Raw genomic sequence first — 21,509 nt, 5'->3', positions numbered from 1 at the left:
AAAAAACGCAATGCAAATCACTTCAAGTTAAACTGTGTGGATGGCAGGACTACAGGTCCCAGAATGGAACAGCATGTGTATGTATTTTTTTCAGTACAAAAAGCAATAAAAAAAATGTCAGTTGTTATCTATGTAAAAGAGCTCTCAGCAATGCTATTTCCTGAAGCATTTATACAACAAAGAAACAATAAGACTGCTTCAGATAAGATTTTACTGCAGGGAAGTGTCATTAGCTCTGCTCTGTTTCAAAGTTTAAAATGCAGAGTGTAGTTTGTAAACTTAAAATATTAGAGAATGATGCAATGTTATAAAAAAAGCTATAAAACTGAAAATAAAAATGTGAGACTCTTTTCTTTGCTACTAATATTCTATTCATTATTTGCACTACACATACAATTCATTATATCAGCGCTGTCCAACTGGCGGCCCGCGGGCCGCATCCGGCCCGCCAGGCCTCCAGCTGCGGCCCGCTCGTCTCCCTGAGTTGCAGGCATGGCTTCCGCTATAGGCGCCATGCCTGCAATCTCAAAACGCCCACTTTCCCGTGTCCCCGCTGGCCTGCATCAGCGCTGTCCTCTCCCGTGTCCCCGCTGGCGCTGCCTTAGCTCAGACCTCACAGATCGCGGCGACTGAAGAGAGCAGAGTGCGCATGTGTAGTACCCGCATACACGGAGTACTTCACATGCGGACGTGACATCATTTGTCCCTTCCGCATGTGAAGTTCCTCCGCGCGGGTGCTATGCGCACTCTGCTCTCTTCAGTCGCCGCGATCTATGAGGTCTGAGCTGAGGCAGCGCCAGCGGGGACACGGGAGAGGACAGCGCTGATGACAGGTAACGGGGACTGGACACCTCGCTATCTAACTTGGGGGGCACCTGTCTCTAACTTGGGGGGCACATGTCACTATCTAGCTGGGGGGCACCTGTCTCTAACTTGGGGGGTACCTGTCACTATCTAACTTGGGGGGCACCTGTCACTATCTAACTGGGGGCACCTGTCACTACCTCAGCTGTGGGGACACCTGTCACTATCTAACTGGGAGGCACCTGTCACTACCTCAGCTGGGGGGACACCTGTCACTATCTAACTGGGGGGCACCTGTCACTACCTCAGCTGGCCACACCACAGCATCACCGCCAGCCCGGCCACAGCATCACCGCAAGGCCTTTCAGCCCACACATCATCCCCAATCCAGCCAAAAACACTATTGCCAGGCACAGCAGCCAGTAGAGGAGAATTTAAAAGCCAGGTGAGAGGTGTCAACCATATTAAGGGGGCATTCTGCCTATTTATGTGAAATGCTGTCTATTTATGTGCCTCGTGATTGCTGAATTTGTCTTCTTGGGTGCCTCATGATTTGTTGGGGGCATCATGATTGCTGAATTTGTCTTGTTGGGGGCCTCAAGATTGCTGAATGTGTCTTGTTGGGAGCCTCATGATTTGTTGGGGGCCTCATGATTGCTAAATTTGTCTTGTTGGGGGCATCATGATTGCTGTTGCCACTTTGCGATAAAGTGAGTTTTGGGTTGCAGTTTGGGCACTCGGCTTCCAAAAGGTTTGCCACCACTGTCCTGATCTAATGTCCCACATTGCTAACTTCATGTAAATTTGTCTCCACCCGTGGCCACACCCACATTCTGGTCCATGGCCACACCCATTTTTCGGCGCGCCGCGCTACGCGCGCCGCTCTACGCAGAACGGTACCCTTGTTTTTCAGCGTGCGCAACTTCAATGACCTCTTGAATTGCATTTTGTGGGGATCTGCTGCCAATTGCATTGCATTTTGTGGAAAGTGCTGCCAATCTAATTGTCCTTTAATTGCATTTTTTTTACTGCGGGGGGGGGCTGCGGCTCCAGCAAGAACCTTCGGCCCTCCACCATGGGGTCAGAAAAAAAAATGGCCCTCCATGCCCATGAAGTTGGACAGCACTGCATTATATCATACTTTTTTTTCCCGCTTCAGTGGCACTTTAAAAACAGTCCGTGTAGCGGAGCTAAACAGACCGGATCCTAACGGAGGGGAAAGGATCCTATAATAGGATTGTTCACATTGTTCCGTTAGAACGGATCAGTTAAGCCAAACAGACAGCAAGTTTGGGTCTGCAGCGATTTTTTCGAATCAACAGGGCGCTAACGGAACGGAGGGTCACAGATGGAAAACTGATGTATTTTAAAAAATGATCCGTTCCAACGATCAGTTTTTACACAGATCAATTTTTCATCTGTGCAAGTGTGAACCGGGCCTTAGCGGAAACCAGAAATAAACTAAAGTAAAGAATCTGGCCTCCTCCTGCTTCATAAACACGTGTGAATCACTCGCTGTCCTCCTGCCGTCTGCCATTCAGCCGCAATCAGCCCCGGTAACTTGCTCAGTGACATCAGCCTGGGTCTACTGTGCAGTAGCAGTCGGTCAGCGCATGCGCAGAAGACCCAGACTGGACGCAACTGAGCAAGTTACTGTGGCTGAACAGCAGACTGCGGGAAGATGGCGAGGAACTCGCATGTTTTTATGGGGCGGGAGGAAGCCCTGGGTAAGTATCGATTCTCCACTTTAGCTGATCTCTGGTACACTTTAAAGTCAAAATCAGAATACAGGATGACAAAATAATCTCCTAGACCAGTGCTGTCCAACTTCATGGGCATGGAGGGCCATTTTTTTTTCTGACCCCATGGTGGAGGGCTGAAGGTTCTTGCTGGAGCCGCACCCCCCCCCCCCCCCCCCGCAGTAAAAAAAAATGCAATTAAAGGACAATTAGATTGACAGCACTTTCCACAAAATGCAATGCAATTGGCAGCAGATCCCCACAAAATGCAATTCAAGAGGTCATTGAAGTTGCGCGCGCTGAAAAACAAGGGTACCGTTCTGCGTAGAGCGGCGCCGAAAAATGGGTGTGGCCATGGACCAGAATGTGGGTGTGGCCACGGGTGGAGACAAATTTACATGAAGTTAGCAATGTGGGACATTAGATCAGGACAGTGGTGGCAAACCTTTTGGAAGCCGAGTGCCCAAACTGCAACCCAAAACTCACTTTATCGCAAAGTGGCAACAGCAATCATGATGCCCCCAACAAGACAAATTTAGCAATCATGAGGCCCCCAACAAATCATGAGGCTCCCAACAAGACACATTCAGCAATCTTGAGGCCCCCAACAAGACAAATTCAGCAATCATGATGCCCCCAACAAATCATGAGGCACCCAAGAAGACAAATTCAGCAATCATGAGGCACATAAATAGACAGCATTTCACATAAATAGGCAGAATGCCCCCTTAATAAGGTTGACACCTCTCACCTGGCTTTTAAATTCTCCTCTACTGGCTGCTGTGCCTGGCAATAGTGTTTTTGGCTGGATTGGGGATGATGTGCGGGCTGAAAGGCCTTGCGGTGATGCTGTGGCCGGGCTGGCGGTGATGCTGTGGTGTGGCCAGCTGAGGTAGTGACAGGTGCCCCCCAGTTAGATAGTGACAGGTGTCCCCCCAGCTGAGGTAGTGACAGGCGCCTCCCAGTTAGTGACAGGTGTCCCCCCAGCTGAGGTAGTGACAGGTGCCCCCCAGCTAGATAGTGACATGTGCCCCCCAAGTTAGATAGAGACAGGTGCCCCCCAAGTTAGATAGAGACAGGTGCCCCCCAAGTTAGATAGTGACAGGTGCCCCCCAGCTAGATAGTGACATGTGCCCCCCAAGTTAGAGACAGGTGCCCCCCAAGTTAGATAGCGAGGTGTCCAGTCCCCGTTACCTGTCATCAGCGCTGTCCTCTCCCGTGTCCCCGCTGGCGCTGCCTCAGCTCAGACCTCACAGATCGCGGTGACTGAAGAGAGCAGAGTGCGCACAGCACCCGCGCGGAGGAACTTCACATGCGGAAGTGACAAATGATGTCACGTCCGCATGTGAAGTACTCCGTGTATGCGGGTACTACACATGCGCACTCTGCTCTCTTCAGTCGCCGCGATCTGTGAGGTCTGAGCTAAGGCAGCGCCAGCAGGGACACGGGAGAGGACAGCGCTGATGCAGGCCAGCGGGGACACGGGAAAGTGCGCGTTTTGAGATTGCAGGCATGGCGCCTATAGCGGAAGCCATGCCTGCAACTCAGGGAGACGAGCGGGCCGCAGCTGGAGGCCTGGCGGGCCGGATGCGGCCCGCGGGCCGCCAGTTGGACAGCGCTGTCCTAGACCCTCAGATATTCATCACTTGATGTGCATGCATCCAAGTTATATCTGTCAGTATTGGCATTTACGAAAATGACATAAGTCAGATAGTATTCTCTGGGGTGATGCTCCCACCTCTTTCCTTTCCAATGCTCCATTCCCTGATCCACTGATCTTAAGACACTATTTAGATCTACGGCAGTCACCACATTTCTATGACCACACAGTGTCACAGGGATCATTATTTTTCTAGATGGAAGTAATGATCCCTTTTGCACCAGATATTAAGAGTTGACTGAACCTAAGGAAATCAGCGAAAAGCTATCTGGCCACCTTTCTTTTTTTGCTTGTACTTACATAGAAATGACCATGTCTGTGATTCAAGGGAGCCTTTTTATGGAAATCCTTCAAAAGAAACACCATTAGCAGTAAAAATACACTTTACCTTGAGGACAAGACATTTCCAGAAAATGTAAATCTCCTGTGGATGTACTTGTATTCATGCAGGTACTTCATGGAATGACCATCATCAACATACAGCTCCCCCACCGCTAAGTCCTGTAGAAATGGACAATCTAGGTTAAAAAAGCCTAGGTATATTCAAAGCGTTTTACTCAATGGTCTTTTTAAAGTGAGTCTGCAAAGGTCCCTATTCAGTTTTTACCAGAGACAATGGGGTTCCAGGTAGCTGCTTAACTGCACTTTCTAAAATGACTCCTCCCCATCTCAACTCTAACATATCTCACTCAGTTGACTTGAACAGAGACTATCATCTCTACTCATCAGCTACCTGTTCTGTTGACCCCACACCCTTTCACAATACTTATCTTCCTTCTTCATATCTATCCTAACTCTTTTCCACATATGTCTTTATACTGCTGCTAGTAGACCTAAGCCCGTTTAAAAACGGGCTCAAGGTCTGTGTCGGAAGGAGGACCTCTCCTCCCTCCCCCGCCCCTGTGACCACCACCACACAGTTGGGGTGCACATGCGGGTGCTCCCACCGCTCGCGCACACACGCACCTGCACATGCCCGGCCCACTCCCTGTGTCAAGGCTGTCCGTGCGGCACATGCGCAGCAGCGCAAAGCATGGACACACACACACAAGGACGCAGAGATACGGGGATTATTATATAGTATCTTCTTCACTTCATTTAAACATGATAGATAGACCTATCACCTCTTTTTAACTCCGCTTGTTTTCCTCCTTGAACTATTCCTATCATTCAACATTGCTGTGCACTATTACCTCAAATGCTGTCTTCTCCTGGATTGTGCATTCTCTTGGTTCTCCAACCTGTCTGGTAGGATAATTAGTGTGTATCCCTCCCAACCTCTCCACTCACCCAAAGCCAGTTGGAGTATACCAAGTTTTAGTTATTGGTTCCTTTATCTTCTTTAGCTATATCTATGGCCAATGACCATTCATTAGTTAATTGGGAATAAGTTCTGGAATTAGTTCTTCCAGAATGTTGGTTTTCCCACTTTAACATCTTGTTTCCCTAAGGTCCTGTTTCCACACGAGGTTGTACTGCTTGCTTGTCGAGCAGTTCAGCTTCCTGGGTGCCAGCTGGCCACGAGCGTAAAACATACATACACACACATGCCATGGTTTCATTTGGTATGCGGTGGTGTAAACCAGTGAAAAAGAGTGACTTGTGCTTGAGCACAGTCATGGCTGCACTCAGATGTGGCTCTATTGGGGGGACACCTCTCCAACATCCATGCCAAGCGCTGGTAAGTGCCCGGCCAATGCATGGGGCCAGCTGACAGGTGGTGAATTCACTGCATTTTGTGTGAAAACTGCCTTAACTTCCAAATGATGAACAAATCCCTCAACCTGACTGCTTGATATGAGAGATGAGCCAGATTTCACATTGAGGTAAAATTATGTTGCAAAATAATAATGCATATTGCAATGCTTCTTATTGGAAAGGTCATAGCATCACTTTGGTATGCAGTTTTCTTATGCTCACATTGACAAAAATGTAATTACTTTAGTGGAAAAGGGACACTGCTGAATACACGTAGTATACTCTGCTGTACATTCATGTTATCTGCTGAACATACACTAGCCAACACACACATGCACAGGGGGAGACACTTTGCATTACATACTCAGGAGGAGGCTAGTAGGAGGCATTTGGGGTTCGGCTTATATTCGGGTCTCTCATTATTTGGCTTTTGGGTGGGCAAAAGTTGGGGTTGGCTTATCCTCGGAGGGGCTTATACTTGAGTATATACAGTATAATCATTCCAGCAGGAAGACATCTCTTCCAAAGGTCATTCAAAGAACAGTGTACCTTACTATCCAGGGCTACATGTAACTCATATGGCGAATCCTCCATCCAAGCTGAGGATTTGCCCACTGTTGTTTGCATGGGAATAATGGAGCCACCACGCTGAAATACTGGAATCTGCAGAGCAAGAAATAGGATTATGCACCCAATCTTTAGCATAGAGAATACAGCAACTGCTAGCCACTGTGTCAATGAGCCCAAATGAGAAAGTGTTTATAATCTTGTAATATAATCACATTATATAAAAAGCAAGGCGTTAAATGTCAGTATTCAGGACTCACCTCTTCCATAGTAACGGTCACTTCTTGTCTAGAAGGACCCCTTATGCGGGCGTACTTCCTAAAGTTGTACCAGTACTGCAAAAAATAACGAGTTTACACCAGTAAGTATGAGGAGCAGGAAAGTTCTTCTAGTTACTTTAGATAAAAGTGTCACTGGCCTTTTAGTATTTTTCTTTTTATGCTAAATGATGTATTTATCAAGTATATATGTAACCCACAGACCCATGGCAAGTTTTGCATGCTCACCTGTCATGCTGGCACAACACCTAGTCTCCTCCTGTGTCCTGCATCTTTCTGAATTGCCAGAGCAAACGCCCGAACTCAACAACACCATCTTGTGGTACAGGCGCTTCTGGTGGCTATTCAAAGACACAGGAAGAGGTGAGGAGTCACGCCAGCCTGACAGATGAGCATGCAACACTCACCATAAGCCTGGGAATACACAACATTATAACAAGTTAGAACTCTCATAGTCGCAAGTGCGGCTGCGCAGCTCTTCCTCCTCCAGTCCTGTCCTCGTTCTTCGTGGTCTCGCGTGCTTAATGTCCACAAGGCCACCAGGACAGAGGACAGGACTGGAGGAGGACACAAAGGTGCGCAGCCACACTGGTAGCTATGACAACTGCGCAGTCGCGGCAGGACCTGGAGGCCATCTTAATTGGGAAAGGTGAGGACGACCCGAGTGATCAGGTCGGGACCACCCCCGGAGCCTGGGAGTTACAATAAAGACACAGTGGAATGAAATGGGGGTGTGGATGGAGTCCCCTAAGGATGATAAAACACAATAGGTATATAACTTTTTTTTACATTTTTCGCCTCATAAGTCTTTTAAGCATTCTAGACGTAGCTGCTACGTTTAAAATGCTACACTTTTTCTACACTCTTCTGTTAGTCCGGATATCAATGAATGGGAACCTAGTTCCCATTCATTGATCTAAGTCCCCCTATGAAAGACCGACTCAGTCTATGAGACAGTTCCACCCTTCCACGCATTGCTTCCGTTTTGCGTAGTAATACTATGCATACGGAAGATAGGTGTGGCCAAATTGTAAAACTACATCTGGAAAATAAAATTTCCAGATAATGACATTTTTTTTACTTTTAAAATTAGCCCCTTACCTCCCACACTCCCCAATAGTTAAACAAACATATTTTATTTTTTTGCAAAAAAACTAAAAACTATACAATAAAAAAAAAAATACATTAATAGTTACCTTAGGGACTGAACTTTTTTAATATGTATGTCAAAAAGGTATATTACTGTTATTTTTTAAATTATGGGCTTGTAAATAGTGACGGACGCAAAACTGAAAAAATGCACCTTTATTTCCAAATAAAATATCGGTGCCATACATTGTGATAGGTGTTATAATTTAAGTAGGCCTCAGTTACTTGGCCTGAGTTTTATGTAAAAGGCTTGTCCGCAGTGTATGCCTTTAAAATAGATAGAGGCTTGATGAGCAGACCTGCCCTTTAAGGGGATTTTCTCTGAAGAGAGAAAATCTGCAGTTCTGTCAGCAGAACTAGAACATACCAAGAAGCTGTTCTGAACAAGGCCGCAGGTCTCCCTGACCTGGGCCTGGAACAATAAACATCAGTCATGTTTTGTAAATATTCACATTCCTGCATGTATGTCAAATGTCTCATTGATTATTAATCGAGTAGGCGGGTATGATGACACCACGAGTGGGTCCACCAATAGACTGATATAGGGGGTGGCGAAGATGATGTCATATTTAACTCTTTCCTAGTCGGTATTAAATCTGGAGCGAGCGATGGGGAACTCACTTCTGCTTCTTCCTTCTGCACTAGCTCGCAAGGCCGACTTGGACCTCTAAGCATGTTATTCCTTTATGTAATCTGATATAATGTTTGCTGTACATAGGTAGTTTAGTGGAACGTAGGTTAGCAAGAAGAGTGTGGAGTGTGGAGAGTCAAGTGATCTCACAGTCTGTGAGACGTAACTGTAAGAAGTTACTGGTGTCGAAGCAAGGTGATATAAGAACAGTTTATAACAGTGGTGCCTGAAATCCTTCCCTGCCTAGCAATACAGGCAGACGGGGCCGGGGGCCAAAAATGGTTTCAAGATATTCCACAGCAAAACAAGCGGAATAGACGGACGCAGACGGTAAAGCTTATCAAGCTGATACTGATAAGTGGGAGTGTGCGGGAGCCAAGCACACAGCTGCAATTCGAGAAAACCGGCGGCGACACTCGTGGATGTTAAACTTAGACTGAAAGTGCACATCAGTCCTAGCCTAAACCGGGTGGCAGGTGTCTGGAAGCTCCGAGGCCGGCTGGCAGCTGCCGCTGGAGATTGATCCGCTGAGCCAGTGTGGGTACACAGAGCTGACGCTCAGTAGTTCCAGAGATCCACTCAGTGTCGTGGAAAGTTGCCAAAAGCTGGTCGAATTCGCAGGCTTACAAAGTCTTCTGCTCAGGCAAGTATGTTTTACGTTGTTGTGTTGCATTATCTTTATTGTATGAGAGGAGGTTAATGTGTTAATGTGTATATTCTGTGTTAATTGCAGTGGGGAGGCTGCGGGCTTCTCATCTCTCCTGTGCGTGGTGGGAGGGGTGAGGAGAGGTGCAGCTCCGATGTAAATACAGAAAGTGTTGTCAGAGTTTATGTGCTTTGTTTTTTTCTTCGGATTCAAGTTTTCTGTGTTGCATATTTATGTGGTGGTTATCTCTGCATTTGTCTCAGGCATGTGTTTGCTGGAAAGAAGTCGATTGGGTTTTTTTCTCTCTTCTCTCTCTCTTCTCTCTTCTCTTCTCTCCCCGTCTCTACAGAGGCTGGGAAAAATGTCCAGATAGAGCAGGGGGGGGGGGGGGGTCCCCTGCAGCAGGAGGAGATAGAGAGGAGCGTAGTGGAAAAGTGTAGTGAGAGGTAAAGCTTATCTAGTTCCAGTCAGGGCTGATAAATGTTCTAAAAGTTATATAGGTTTAATGTTGTAGTCATGTCAGACTGATAAATGTTGTTCGTCTCAGTAATAGTGCTGTAATAGTTCTGAGTTATGGCTGAGATAAGCTGCAGATGAGTTGTGGAGAGAGGGGATAGAGGGAGAGAAGAGGAAAGCGAGTGTCTTTCTGTTTGTGAGATGTTTTGCACGTTTCTCGCATTTCCAGTCGGTGCTGCTGCTAACATGTTTTTTCAATGTCTGTATTGTGTTGAAGTTCTAGCTGGGATGTTAACAGTTAAAACAGTTACAGTGGTTTGGAGTCGTATAGCTCGCTCGGGCGGTTCTTAGTTATGTCTGTGATAGAGTGAGAAAGATTCCTACGTCTCTGGGGATCCGTATGTCTGATTGCAGTTCGGATTACAGCTGAGACGTGAAGGAATGCTGAGGCTGATTTTTGTGCACTGTGGATAGATGCTGTGGGTAACGATGCATAAAAAAAATGTATGTTCTATTTGAGTTTTGTTCTCTCTCCTAGGTCTATAGGAATGAGAGGCTGCTATGGGAGCGGCCATCTTGGCTGGCAGTCCAGGACTCAAAATGGCGGCAGTGGAGAGAGCCCGCCCCCGTGAGTCATGGCCCCCACACGTCATGGCAGGGGGGAGGAGGGGCTGGGGGATCCACGTCACGTCAGGCTGTGCTCGCGGCTCCGGGCAGAGCAGCTGAAAGGGAGGGGGGGAGAAATACAGAGACATGCTACTGTGTGTCTCGGGTTTCAAAGTATTTCCCCAGAGTTTTTCCCAGAGTCCATGGACAGGAATGCCAGAATAGGAAGTGTTTCCCAGCTCGGTGCAGGGACACACGGAGCAGTACAGATCGGAAATGGGTCTGTACTGTGTTGCTTATGGGATTATTCCTGTAAGTGAGGCACCTTAATGGGTGGTGCAGCATGAGTTCCCAATAGAAGGAAAGGGGGACAGCGCATCAAAGGGGGTGCCGGAGTTGGAAAAAAGGGAGTTGACCAATTCGGGTTTCCGTCGCCGCTTCTGCAGAGCGGTAACGTTTTTTCCGGTTTTGTCGTGAACAGGGCCAGAGCTGGACTGAGAGGTCTATGCTGGGCTGGAGCTGTTTTTGTGTGCGTTTTTTTTTTCCAGCTCCTATCAATTGTAGCACAAAGAACAAGGACTGACAGCAGTTCATGGGGCAATTATACAGATGATAGAATTGCCGTTTACAGAGTGACAGTGTATCAGTACGGTGTTTGCCATGTGGCTACCTACCAAGTGGGCATTCAGGGATCTGCATACAGGCATGTGACGCTGGTATGCTTAGCCCTGCACCCTGTGTAGTTTAAGTGCAAAGTGCCCCTTCCTACAGGGAGGCAGCCAGTTTTTTTGGTAGTTTAGGTGGTGGCACGGCAAACATTGATCAGAGGGTACAACACACAGAACTTCTAGCAGAGCTGGTATCGCGATGAAGTTCTAGACAAGTAAATGCGATAATGAGTAAGAGCATTGCAGGCTCACCTGCAAAGCAGCATCAGGTGTGGCATCCGTAGTCTGTGCATGCGACGGCCGCGCATGGACAGATAAGGGGGGATGTGGAGTGAGCTGCAATGGGGTGAGAGCTTCCAAAGGTGAAGCGAGCTTCCATAGGTGAAGTCCGCGGGAGCATATTTTAAACAGGTAAGTACTGAGGATAGTACTGAGGTAGGGGGGTGAAGTTTAACTCCAATCTACCAATAAGAGTAAACAGAGTTCATGAGAACCATAAAGCAGCGAGATCAATTACGATATATATTGATCAATTTAAAGTGTAAAGAGTACAAGCCGCAGGGCGAATCCCAAATCATTAATAAGAATTGATTTGTTTGTATTTCGATTTCAGGTGTTTGGCAATATGGATTTGAGACAGATGCCGTGCTGGCAGCAAAGCTGGAGATGTCAGTCGGATACGCGAAAGGTTCCAGATGCCAATCTAAGCTTGGAGAACAGCGAGATTCCTGAGATTGGAAAGAGACTAAAACACGAGATTCCTGAGATTGGAAAGAGACTAAAACACGAGATTCCTGAAATTGGAAAGAGACTGAAAGGTTTTATTAATGTGCGACTTAAATCACCCCGATATTAAAATATATACAGCACATCAAATCTATCTTAAAATGACATCATTGCTCCAACTAGTCAGCAGCACATTCCTCCAGACAGTGCTTTACAGATACATTAATAATTAACACTCTAGAAGTTCCAGACACCTTTGAGAGACAGAATACAATACCTGTATTTCAATACCCAGTTGGTATATTACCATACAAGCCACTGTGACAGAGATCTGAAGACTCAGACCTAGTCACGCATTGTTGTTAAAAAACCTGGTCCATTGAGAAATTAACACATGCACAAATTCTACCTCTGCCAGTGTTTACAGAACAACACATGCTATTGTTTTTGCTGTCTCTACCATGTCTGTTCTATTGTCTCCACTACTTCACATGGGCACACCGGTTTAACCTGGTTCTTTCCCCTACATCAGGGTGTATATAAGATTGACCTGTAAATAAAGATTTCAGATGCATTTTCACCAACTTAAGTGTCGTGATCATTGCATCTCCCAGCTGGAGAGAGGCTACTCACTAAAACCAGGGAGTTGAATCCATAGGTCTGACTGCTGCTAAAGTGATCGTGCAGCCACCTCGGAAGGAATCAAGCTAACAGTTTGGTGTCGAGAAGAGGGATTCGCCATACACAGTATAGGGTGAGTAATACTATTTTTTTTTATATATATTATTACCACCCTATACTGTCAGAGCGGATTAGCAGAACCCGGAAAGCGCTTCTGTAGCGCCTCCCAGGAATCTGATATTCCTAAAGTAAATAGCGGGTCTGATGCCCCAATTAAGAAAGCAGTACTGTGTGAAATAGTGAATAGTCTCTCTAAACCTTGTATATTGTTGTATAGTCGCTTAAGTGAATTTTAGTTGTTATATAAGATTGCATGTTACTGTATAGATTTGTGTAGATTGTATGCGAGGTTGAGCTGAGATTGAAGGTATAATCTTGTCCACAGAGGATAGTTAAAAGTCAAACCATAAATCAGATGTAGATAAACTTGATTAGAAGTATAGAAGAATCACACAAGCTGGAGACCAGGTTTTCCAGTAAAGTCTAATACTGACATCACCATCCCTAGATAAACCTTCAAGCTCAGCTAATCTCACTCTATGTTTTTTATTGTATTTTTAGCTTAGTATAATGGGCAACTCTCAAGGTATGGGGACGCCCAAGGGAAATTTGAAATTTAAGTTTAGAACTGAAAAGCATGTTCCTAAGTCTGCTGCGAACCACTCTCTGGTGAAAGTGTCTCCCAAAAATGAATTTGGGGAAACACCTAAAATGTTTGTCCAGAGGTGTCTAGGTTCATTTTATACAGACCCATGGGTGGATAATATGTCAAATTGGACTGAGGGAATGAGATGTAGTGATCCATTTCCAAGAGAGGGATCTTTTTCAGAATTTCATGTTACCATGATAAAGGGGTTGTGTCTAAATGACATAGGTGCTTTTCCATGGTATCATGGAGATCCAAACTGGGATAAAACTTATATGAAAACCTGTGGGCAGGCATGGTTATCATTGCGAACTTTTTGGACTGATCTTAGCTGTGTAACTGAAAAGCAGCAGATCAAAGCCCCCATTGTATCCCCAACTTCTGCTCCGCCTCCTTATGTGCCATTATACCCTGTCTTAACTAAATTAACAACAGAATATAACTGGCCAACATTAACCCCAACACAAACAATGAAGCAGGCTATAGCTAAAGACTCGGCAGGATGCTTTGAGGTTCATAAGCAGACCACCAAGTCTTCAGCTCATAGTATTCATTACTCCCAGCCCCACCCCCGCCATGGCAATAGGGGGAGATATACAGATAAGCGCAGCTTTCAGCAGCATGCAGGGCCCAGACAAAACTCACGTGTCTGCTACAGGTGTAAGCAACCAGGGCACTTCGTTAGAGATTGCCCCTGCCCGCCCCCAGACCAGGCCCAACCAATGCCTACACAGACCCAGCAGGCACAGATAAAAAATATCCCATCCAGAAAGCAAAGGAAGAAGCTCTAGCGCCAATGATTGAGGCATTCCTCAAACAGAACGTGCTAAAGTTCACCACCTCTCCATACAACACTCTACATGTCACACTCTGTCCTTCACCTCCTAAAAAATCTGTCCACACAACACATGACTGCCCAACGGTTGGCGGGATATGATGTTATCCTTACCACCACTCCAGGGCTCAAGGTTCACTACTGTGCACCAACAACTGCACCAATGTTGTTCTTGAACTCTCTCCTAGGATTCAAGGGGCTACAAGATGAGATATCAGAACAACATGAATGTGCAGAACGAATTCACATTGCCACAAGCCCCCGCCCCACCCTACAAAGCGTCCCCTTTCCTGATGCAGACGATGTTTTTGTAGATGGCTCCTGCACACGACCAGATGATCACACATTTCATGCTGGTTATGCAGTTGTACAATTGCCTGATACAGTTCTGGAGGCCATGCCAGCTCCTGTATCATCAGCACAAGCTGCTGAGTTAATCGCACTCACCAGAGCTTGTGAAATCATGGCTAACAAGCGAGTAAATGTGTACACAGACTCTAGATTCGCATTCTCCGTGTGTCACGACTTTGGGGTAATATGGCAGCATAGAGGGTTCACGACAGCGGCAGGTAAACCAATTGCGCATGCACAGCTCATTACAAATCTTCTTGCAGCGATTCAACTCCCAGAAGCCATTGCAGTCATTAAGTGCCAGGCGCACACAACCTCAATGACACTAGTTGCCCAGGGAAACAGGTTAGCAGACAAGCATGCAAAAGCAGCTTCTCATGTCACACTTAATCATGCAACTGAGGTTCTTCTAAATGCCCCGCTGGTACCGCTCACACCTGAAAATAACGTCATGCTGTCCCAACTCCAAGCATTTGCAACACCAGCAGACATTACTTATTGGGAGACCCAAGGGTTGACCAAAGACGCTAACGGTCTATGGTCAAAAGGAGGAGTGGTAGGAATTCCTCAAGTAGCAGCCCCTGTTCTTATACTACAAATACATGGTTTAGGCCACAAGGGACTCAAGCAAACAATGGAGGAGGTAAGTAAAAGGTTTTGTGCAGAAAATTTAAAACAAGTCACAGAAAGTATGATTTCAAGATGTCTCACTTGTGCTAGAAACAATGTCCAAGGTAAAAAAGTAGGCCACCATGAACACTTACTGCCCCCACAAGGGCCATTTCAGGAATTACAAATCGATTTTACACACATGCCAAAGGCAACAAACGGGTGTAAAATTATTTTGGTAATTGTTGACAGATTCAGCAGATGGCCAGAGGCTTTTGTGGTAAGGAAAGAGGATGCAAAAACTGTAGCAAAGATTTTGTGCAAAGAAATTATTCCCAGGTGGGGTTGTCCGGTCAGAATCAGCTCTGACAATGGAACCCCATTCACTGCAAAGGTAACACAGTCCATAGCTGAACAGTTGGCTATAGATTGGAAGTTCCACATACCATATCACCCCCAGAGTGCAGGTGTTGTTGAAAGAATGAATCGCACACTGAAGGACAAACTGAGGAAGGCAACGGAGGGTACCTACCATAAGTGGGACCAGTACTTACCTGCGATTCTTGCTGAAGTCAGAATGACTCCAGACCCAAGAACCAGGTTATCTCCTTTCGAAATTTTGATGGGGAGACCCTTCCCAACCCCATGGACACCGAGTCCATTAATTCTGATACCTGGAGACTTGCAGCAGATACAAGAGGAATATGTAGCAAAATTGATTGAAAAATTGAATAGTGATTATGGTGATATTTCGCTCTCGTTTCCTTTGCCAACAGGTGCACCGACCCACCCATTCAAACCTGGAGACAGAGTCCTGGTGAAGGCCCTCCATAAGTTGAAGTCGCTGGACCCACCCTACGGACCCCCTGCGACAGTCCAGGCAGTGACCAGAACTGCGGTGCTGACAGACGACTCCCCTGTGTGGATCCACGCATCGAGATTGAAGGAAGCCCCACCTCTGGGTCCCACGCGCGCGGACCAGAGCGAGTGACCGGTATCAGACGAGTTCCAGTTGGATCCAGACGGAAGCATCAGTACAATGCCAATGTACACCTCTACTCCTGGAAGAGTTCCCATTCAAGCAGCAATAGCACTCTGTGCAGCAGGCACAATGCTGGCAACCATGGTCTGGTTGTTTGCAGCATGTTCTCACCACCCTGAGGACCTACCCTCGATATGCCCCTCCTTACCCAAGAACGTGATAAATGCAAGAGACATTGACGTCTCCACTTTGGAGTTAAAACCAAACTTATTAGATACCAAGGACAACATATGGGCATTCATTGCTATCAACATATTGAACTCTTCAGATTTTTGCCTTTCTGACCACTACAGTTCCCATGATTTATTCTCAACCTGTCTTCTAGCTGTTCCCACTCCAGTTGATGTTTTACGAATGCATTATGGTACAGTGTGGGATGACTCAAGTATGGAGAACACTGATGTATACACACATCCAAATTTGTACGCTTATTGTAGCAATGTATCCTCATATGCAGTCACAAGAACAATGGTAGAGGTAGAAACAGGATATGTAACCTCCGCTGAGGTTTGTTATGACATGACCTGCGATAGAAGTCACATCCCCATGTGCACACAACCTGGTCGCCAGCCTACATATTCAAAAGAGTATAATGCCACCTGTTTAGAGCCTCGCCCGTGCAAGTCAGTTGCCAACAATATGACCTGTACCCATACAATTGTTCAACCCAGCTATGTAAAAAACGTCCAGCTCCCGAAGGGATGGTTACTGACATGTGGAGCTCACAGCTGGACATATGTCCCAGGAAATATAACAGGGGGACCGTGTACTCTTTCCCGCCTCTCAGTGATACTACCCCCAAAATCAATTGCCCACTCACGATCCCCTAGATCCTTGGGATATACTCTCCCAAGCGACTGTAACTCAGCAGTACAGTTGCTCTCTGAAGCTGAGTACATTGCTCTGGCCATATCCCTAGTTGGAGTCCCCGGCCTTGCTACAGAAAATCACAGACAGCTGAGTAGGGTTGCTTGTGCACTTGCAAAAGGGTTAAACCACACCTCTAGTGCTCTGGCTGAATTATTAATGGATCTCCAGGGCACTAGACAGGCAATACTACAAAATAGGCTGACCATTGATTACCTCTTGCTTAAGCACAACATGGGATGTGATTCTTTTGAAGGTATGTGTTGTTTCAATCTGAGTGATCACTCCAAATCAATACAAAGCCATATTAAAACACTAAGTGAGTTAGCAAAGGAAATCAAGGAAGATATCAGTAGCAATTGGTGGGACTGGGTTTTTGGGTGGTTGCCTGGTACTGCATTCATCCAACAGCTGATAATCACCATAGTGGGGGTAATCATGTGTATAATAATTCTATGCTGTTGTGCACAGTGCATTCCTAATCTCATATCCATGTGTAGGGCTTGCATACCCACAGCAACCACACAGGGAACATACTCAGGAGGACGCATGGTGATGTTCTCTGGGTGATCCCGCCCTTTTACAAAAGGTTGGGATCAAAGGTTGGGTTGAAAGGTTTTATTAATGTGCGACTTAAATCACCCCGATATTAAAATATATACAGCACATCAAATCTATCTTAAAATGACATCATTGCTCCAACTAGTCAGCAGCACATTCCTCCAGACAGTGCTTTACAGATACATTAATAATTAACACTCTAGAAGTTCCAGACACCTTTGAGAGACAGAATACAATACCTGTATTTCAATACCCAGTTGGTATATTACCATACAAGCCACTGTGACAGAGATCTGAAGACTCAGACCTAGTCACGCATTGTTGTTAAAAAACCTGGTCCATTGAGAAATTAACACATGCACAAATTCTACCTCTGCCAGTGTTTACAGAACAACACATGCTATTGTTTTTGCTGTCTCTACCATGTCTGTTCTATTGTCTCCACTACTTCACATGGGCACACCGGTTTAACCTGGTTCTTTCCCCTACATCAGGGTGTATATAAGATTGACCTGTAAATAAAGATTTCAGATGCATTTTCACCAACTTAAGTGTCGTGATCATTGCATCTCCCAGCTGGAGAGAGGCTACTCACTAAAACCAGGGAGTTGAATCCATAGGTCTGACTGCTGCTAAAGTGATCGTGCAGCCACCTCGGAAGGAATCAAGCTAACAGAGACTAAAACACGAGATTCCTGAAATGGGAAAGAGACTAAAACACGAGATTCCTGAGATCGGAAAACATCTAAAAAAACTGTCTGAGCAAAGCATAGTGCAAATTGCTAATGTTTTTCTTTCCCAAGGTGGTGCTTTTATAATGAGGAGTACCGTGCTGATGGTGATCCTAGGTTGCCATTCCGTCCTAGGAGAACGAAGAGAGGACATTCTCATGTATAATAAGGGGTTAATGAGAATGCAAGGCCCAAGCATGTTAATGTTGGGTGACAAAGGTACTGATCCTTTCACACCTCCCTCCGCTTGGCACAGATGGACCATGCAGGGACGGAGGAAAAGAGCACTTGTGCCAGGAGAAAGCAAATTTCATGGCACAAGGCGGGTGAAGGGTCTGAAGGGTCAAGTGTGTGGGCAGTGGGAATTTAATGGCAGTGTAAATCTGCTATTGAATGCCACACTCCCAGAATCAATGCACCGATCCAAAGGTTTGTTAAAAGGTACATTGCAGTACAATGGGTACATGCAAAAGGTGGAGTGTGTGATTCAGGGGTACCTTGTCTTGGTTATGCAGAGTGAGATGGTTCCAGATTGGAGAGGAACGAGCAGGAGGCGTCAATTCTCATACCAGAGAGACGCAAGGGACAACATCACACTCTGGAGCTACCAACAGAGAGTGCCTCTGAAACAACTATACACACGTAAAGGCTGGAAAGCCAAGGGTGGGTGGTTCTCGAAACAAGAAGTAACAATCGAGATCAAGCCACATTTTCAGGTGACAAAGAGGGTGGGGAGAGTGGTCCCGGGGGAGGGAAAGCCCACACAGGGAACCCCATTCACACCACACGGGTCACAACAGGGGACGATATTACACAGTCCATATGCAGCAGCTTATCCTCATGATAGTTGGGTAAGTGATGAGGTACTCTTAATCGAAAGATTGCAGAGAGTACAGTCTTCCCGACCTCAGGTACATATTGTGCCTCAGGACATAAGGGGGGAAGAGGTCCAATCAGGACAGCTGGGGACATATTTTGTCAGCGAGAGATTGGACAAGGGGAGGTATATTAATTTTTCTGGAGAAGGATCTTTTGCATGGCAGCTTCGAGATGTTTGGGTGAACAAATGGAAACAGTGCAACATTCCTTTAGGCACCGCTACTTCCTTAGTTCCCACCTCAACCCGTGTCTTACACCAGGACCTGAGAGGTCAACCGTTTTTGGTGCTAGACGGGGAGGTGAAGCAAGTAGAGTTGTCCTCATGCGGGCAATTCTTGCAGAAGTATCTGCGTTGGCCGGGGCAAGTCAAATTTAGTGAAGAAGCCTGCAGGCTCAATAACGCAGAAGGCGAGGCTACCATTCAAAAGATCCACCCTGAAGCCCAACCGATAGTTCCGGTGGCTGAAGGAAAGGTTTGGTTTTTTAACATAAGGTCTAGTGATACATTCAAGGTATATTCTCATAATTGTTCCGATAAGGGGGAGTTTCCAAGGGGAACATATTGTGTGAGTGGAGATCCCATATGGATCCTGTCATCCAGGTTTGGTGACGTTGTTTCTCAAATTGTTAAGAGAACTCTGAAGGTCAAAGCTTCACGGGTAGTTCCCGTCCTGAAAGAGAACACGACATGGGACAAAGGGGAACAGGGTTTGATCCAAGACGACCACATTTTGTTACAAAGGTTAAACAAACAGGTGATCTTAACGAGGTAGAACACAAAAATGAGCAGGTGAGTTCCAGTCTGCCCTGGTGGACAAAGGTTCCGGTGATGTTCCAGGGACACTCGGACGGGGCATCTGCAGTTCCAAAGTTCTTTCTACACCCACTGGTCGTCTGGATGGGGATGACAACTTTAGGCATCATTATCCAGGTGAGGTTGCGGGTTAAAATTACGTAAAATAAATTAACCGGTCCAGAGATTGGTGCCTCATAAACAATCTCCGGAACCAATAGTTTAAATTAAGGGATATAGAGGGTTACGGGTATAGGTTTAGTAGTACCTAGGAGCTGATTGTATAAAGGCGCTCTTTTAGAAGGCACCTGGCACTGCTCCGTTTTGTAACAACCAAACGAGTTTCACTTTTCTGTGGTCATGCAAGTTTGTGAGTGATACGCAAGTGACACAAATGCTGAGCATGTGGTATTGAGGGACTTAGAAGTAGGGCTTCCCCAGAGAGCCTGGTTACAGGAAGACCAAGAGGTCTTGCTCTCTCTCTTCCAGGGGTAACCGCCTAGAGCAGAGAAGTTGTGTGAGCACGAACATCGAAAAGTGAAACATAAAAGAAAGAAACCAGGTACTGGGAGGTTCAGACGCTGGGATCTGCGGGTCAAGCCGTTTTAGGGGGGATTGTTATAATTTAAGTAGGCCTCAGTTACTTGGCCTGAGTTTTATGTAAAAGGCTTGTCCGCAGTGTATGCCTTTAAAATAGATAGAGGCTTGATGAGCAGACCTGCCCTTTAAGGGGATTTTCTCTGAAGAGAGAAAATCTGCAGTTCTGTCAGCAGAACTAGAACATACCAAGAAGCTGTTCTGAACAAGGCCGCAGGTCTCCCTGACCTGGGCCTGGAACAATAAACATCAGTCATGTTTTGTAAATATTCACATTCCTGCATGTATGTCAAATGTCTCATTGATTATTAATCGAGTAGGCGGGTATGATGACACCACGAGTGGGTCCACCAATAGACTGATATAGGGGGTGGCGAAGATGATGTCATATTTAACTCTTTCCTAGTCGGTATTAAATCTGGAGCGAGCGATGGGGAACTCACTTCTGCTTCTTCCTTCTGCACTAGCTCGCAAGGCCGACTTGGACCTCTAAGCATGTTATTCCTTTATGTAATCTGATATAATGTTTGCTGTACATAGGTAGTTTAGTGGAACGTAGGTTAGCAAGAAGAGTGTGGAGTGTGGAGAGTGTGGAGAGTCAAGTGATCTCACAGTCTGTGAGACGTAACTGTAAGAAGTTACTGGTGTCGAAGCAAGGTGATATAAGAACAGTTTATAACAATAGGGACATAATTTAAATGGTGTAATAACCGGGACAAATGGGCAAATAAAATATGTGATTTTTAATTACAGTAGCAAGTTTTATTTTAAAACTATAATGGCCGACAACTGAGAAATAATTTATGTTTTCATTTTTTTTCTTAATATTCCTGTTTAAATGGATTTATAATCAAATAATTTTTAGCAAAATGTACCATCTAAAGAAAGCCTAAATGGTGGCAGAAAAAACAAGATATAGATCATTTCATTGTGATAAGCAGTGATAAAGATATTGGCGAATGAATGGGAGGTGAAAGTTGCTTGGATGCATAAGGTGAAACAACACTGAAGGCTGAAGTGGTTAAAGACCCTCCTCTTGGGAGCTTAGAGATAACCCTTTAGGGTCTGGCGAAAGTGCTAAAATGCCACATTAGCTCTGCAGGTAAGGTCATTATCAAAATTTGCAAGACAGCAAAGCTCTACAGAACAGAGAAAACAGATTCTGCAGCTCTGCCTAGAAAAGTGAGATGACGCTGTGTAACAATGACATTTAGGTACAACACAACAGAGAAGAGAGAACAGGAAAGAAAGTTCAGTTTAAGTTGGTTTAAGCAAGAAACTAGCTGTTT

The 21,509-nt window shown here is 45.8% G+C and overlaps 1 protein-coding gene across 3 annotated transcripts in view; it reads right to left on the bottom strand.

Annotated features, from left to right (window-relative positions):
• Positions 1-21,509, bottom strand: part of GANC (glucosidase alpha, neutral C) — a 93,555-nt gene that overhangs the window by 15,580 nt on the left and 56,466 nt on the right. For all 3 annotated transcript variants that reach the window (XM_068253445.1, XM_068253447.1, XM_068253446.1), the window contains 3 exons: positions 6,729-6,803; positions 6,451-6,564; positions 4,592-4,704 (listed from right to left, as the gene is read on the bottom strand). In XM_068253445.1, coding sequence (XP_068109546.1) covers positions 4,592-4,704; positions 6,451-6,564; positions 6,729-6,803 — 302 coding nt within the window. The remainder of the gene's footprint in view (positions 1-4,591; positions 4,705-6,450; positions 6,565-6,728; positions 6,804-21,509) is intronic.

Source organism: Hyperolius riggenbachi, chromosome 9, assembly GCF_040937935.1.
Source record: "Hyperolius riggenbachi isolate aHypRig1 chromosome 9, aHypRig1.pri, whole genome shotgun sequence".
In the NCBI taxonomy this organism is placed as follows: domain Eukaryota; kingdom Metazoa; phylum Chordata; class Amphibia; order Anura; family Hyperoliidae; genus Hyperolius; species Hyperolius riggenbachi.
This window is presented reverse-complemented; position numbering and strand designations above follow the sequence as displayed.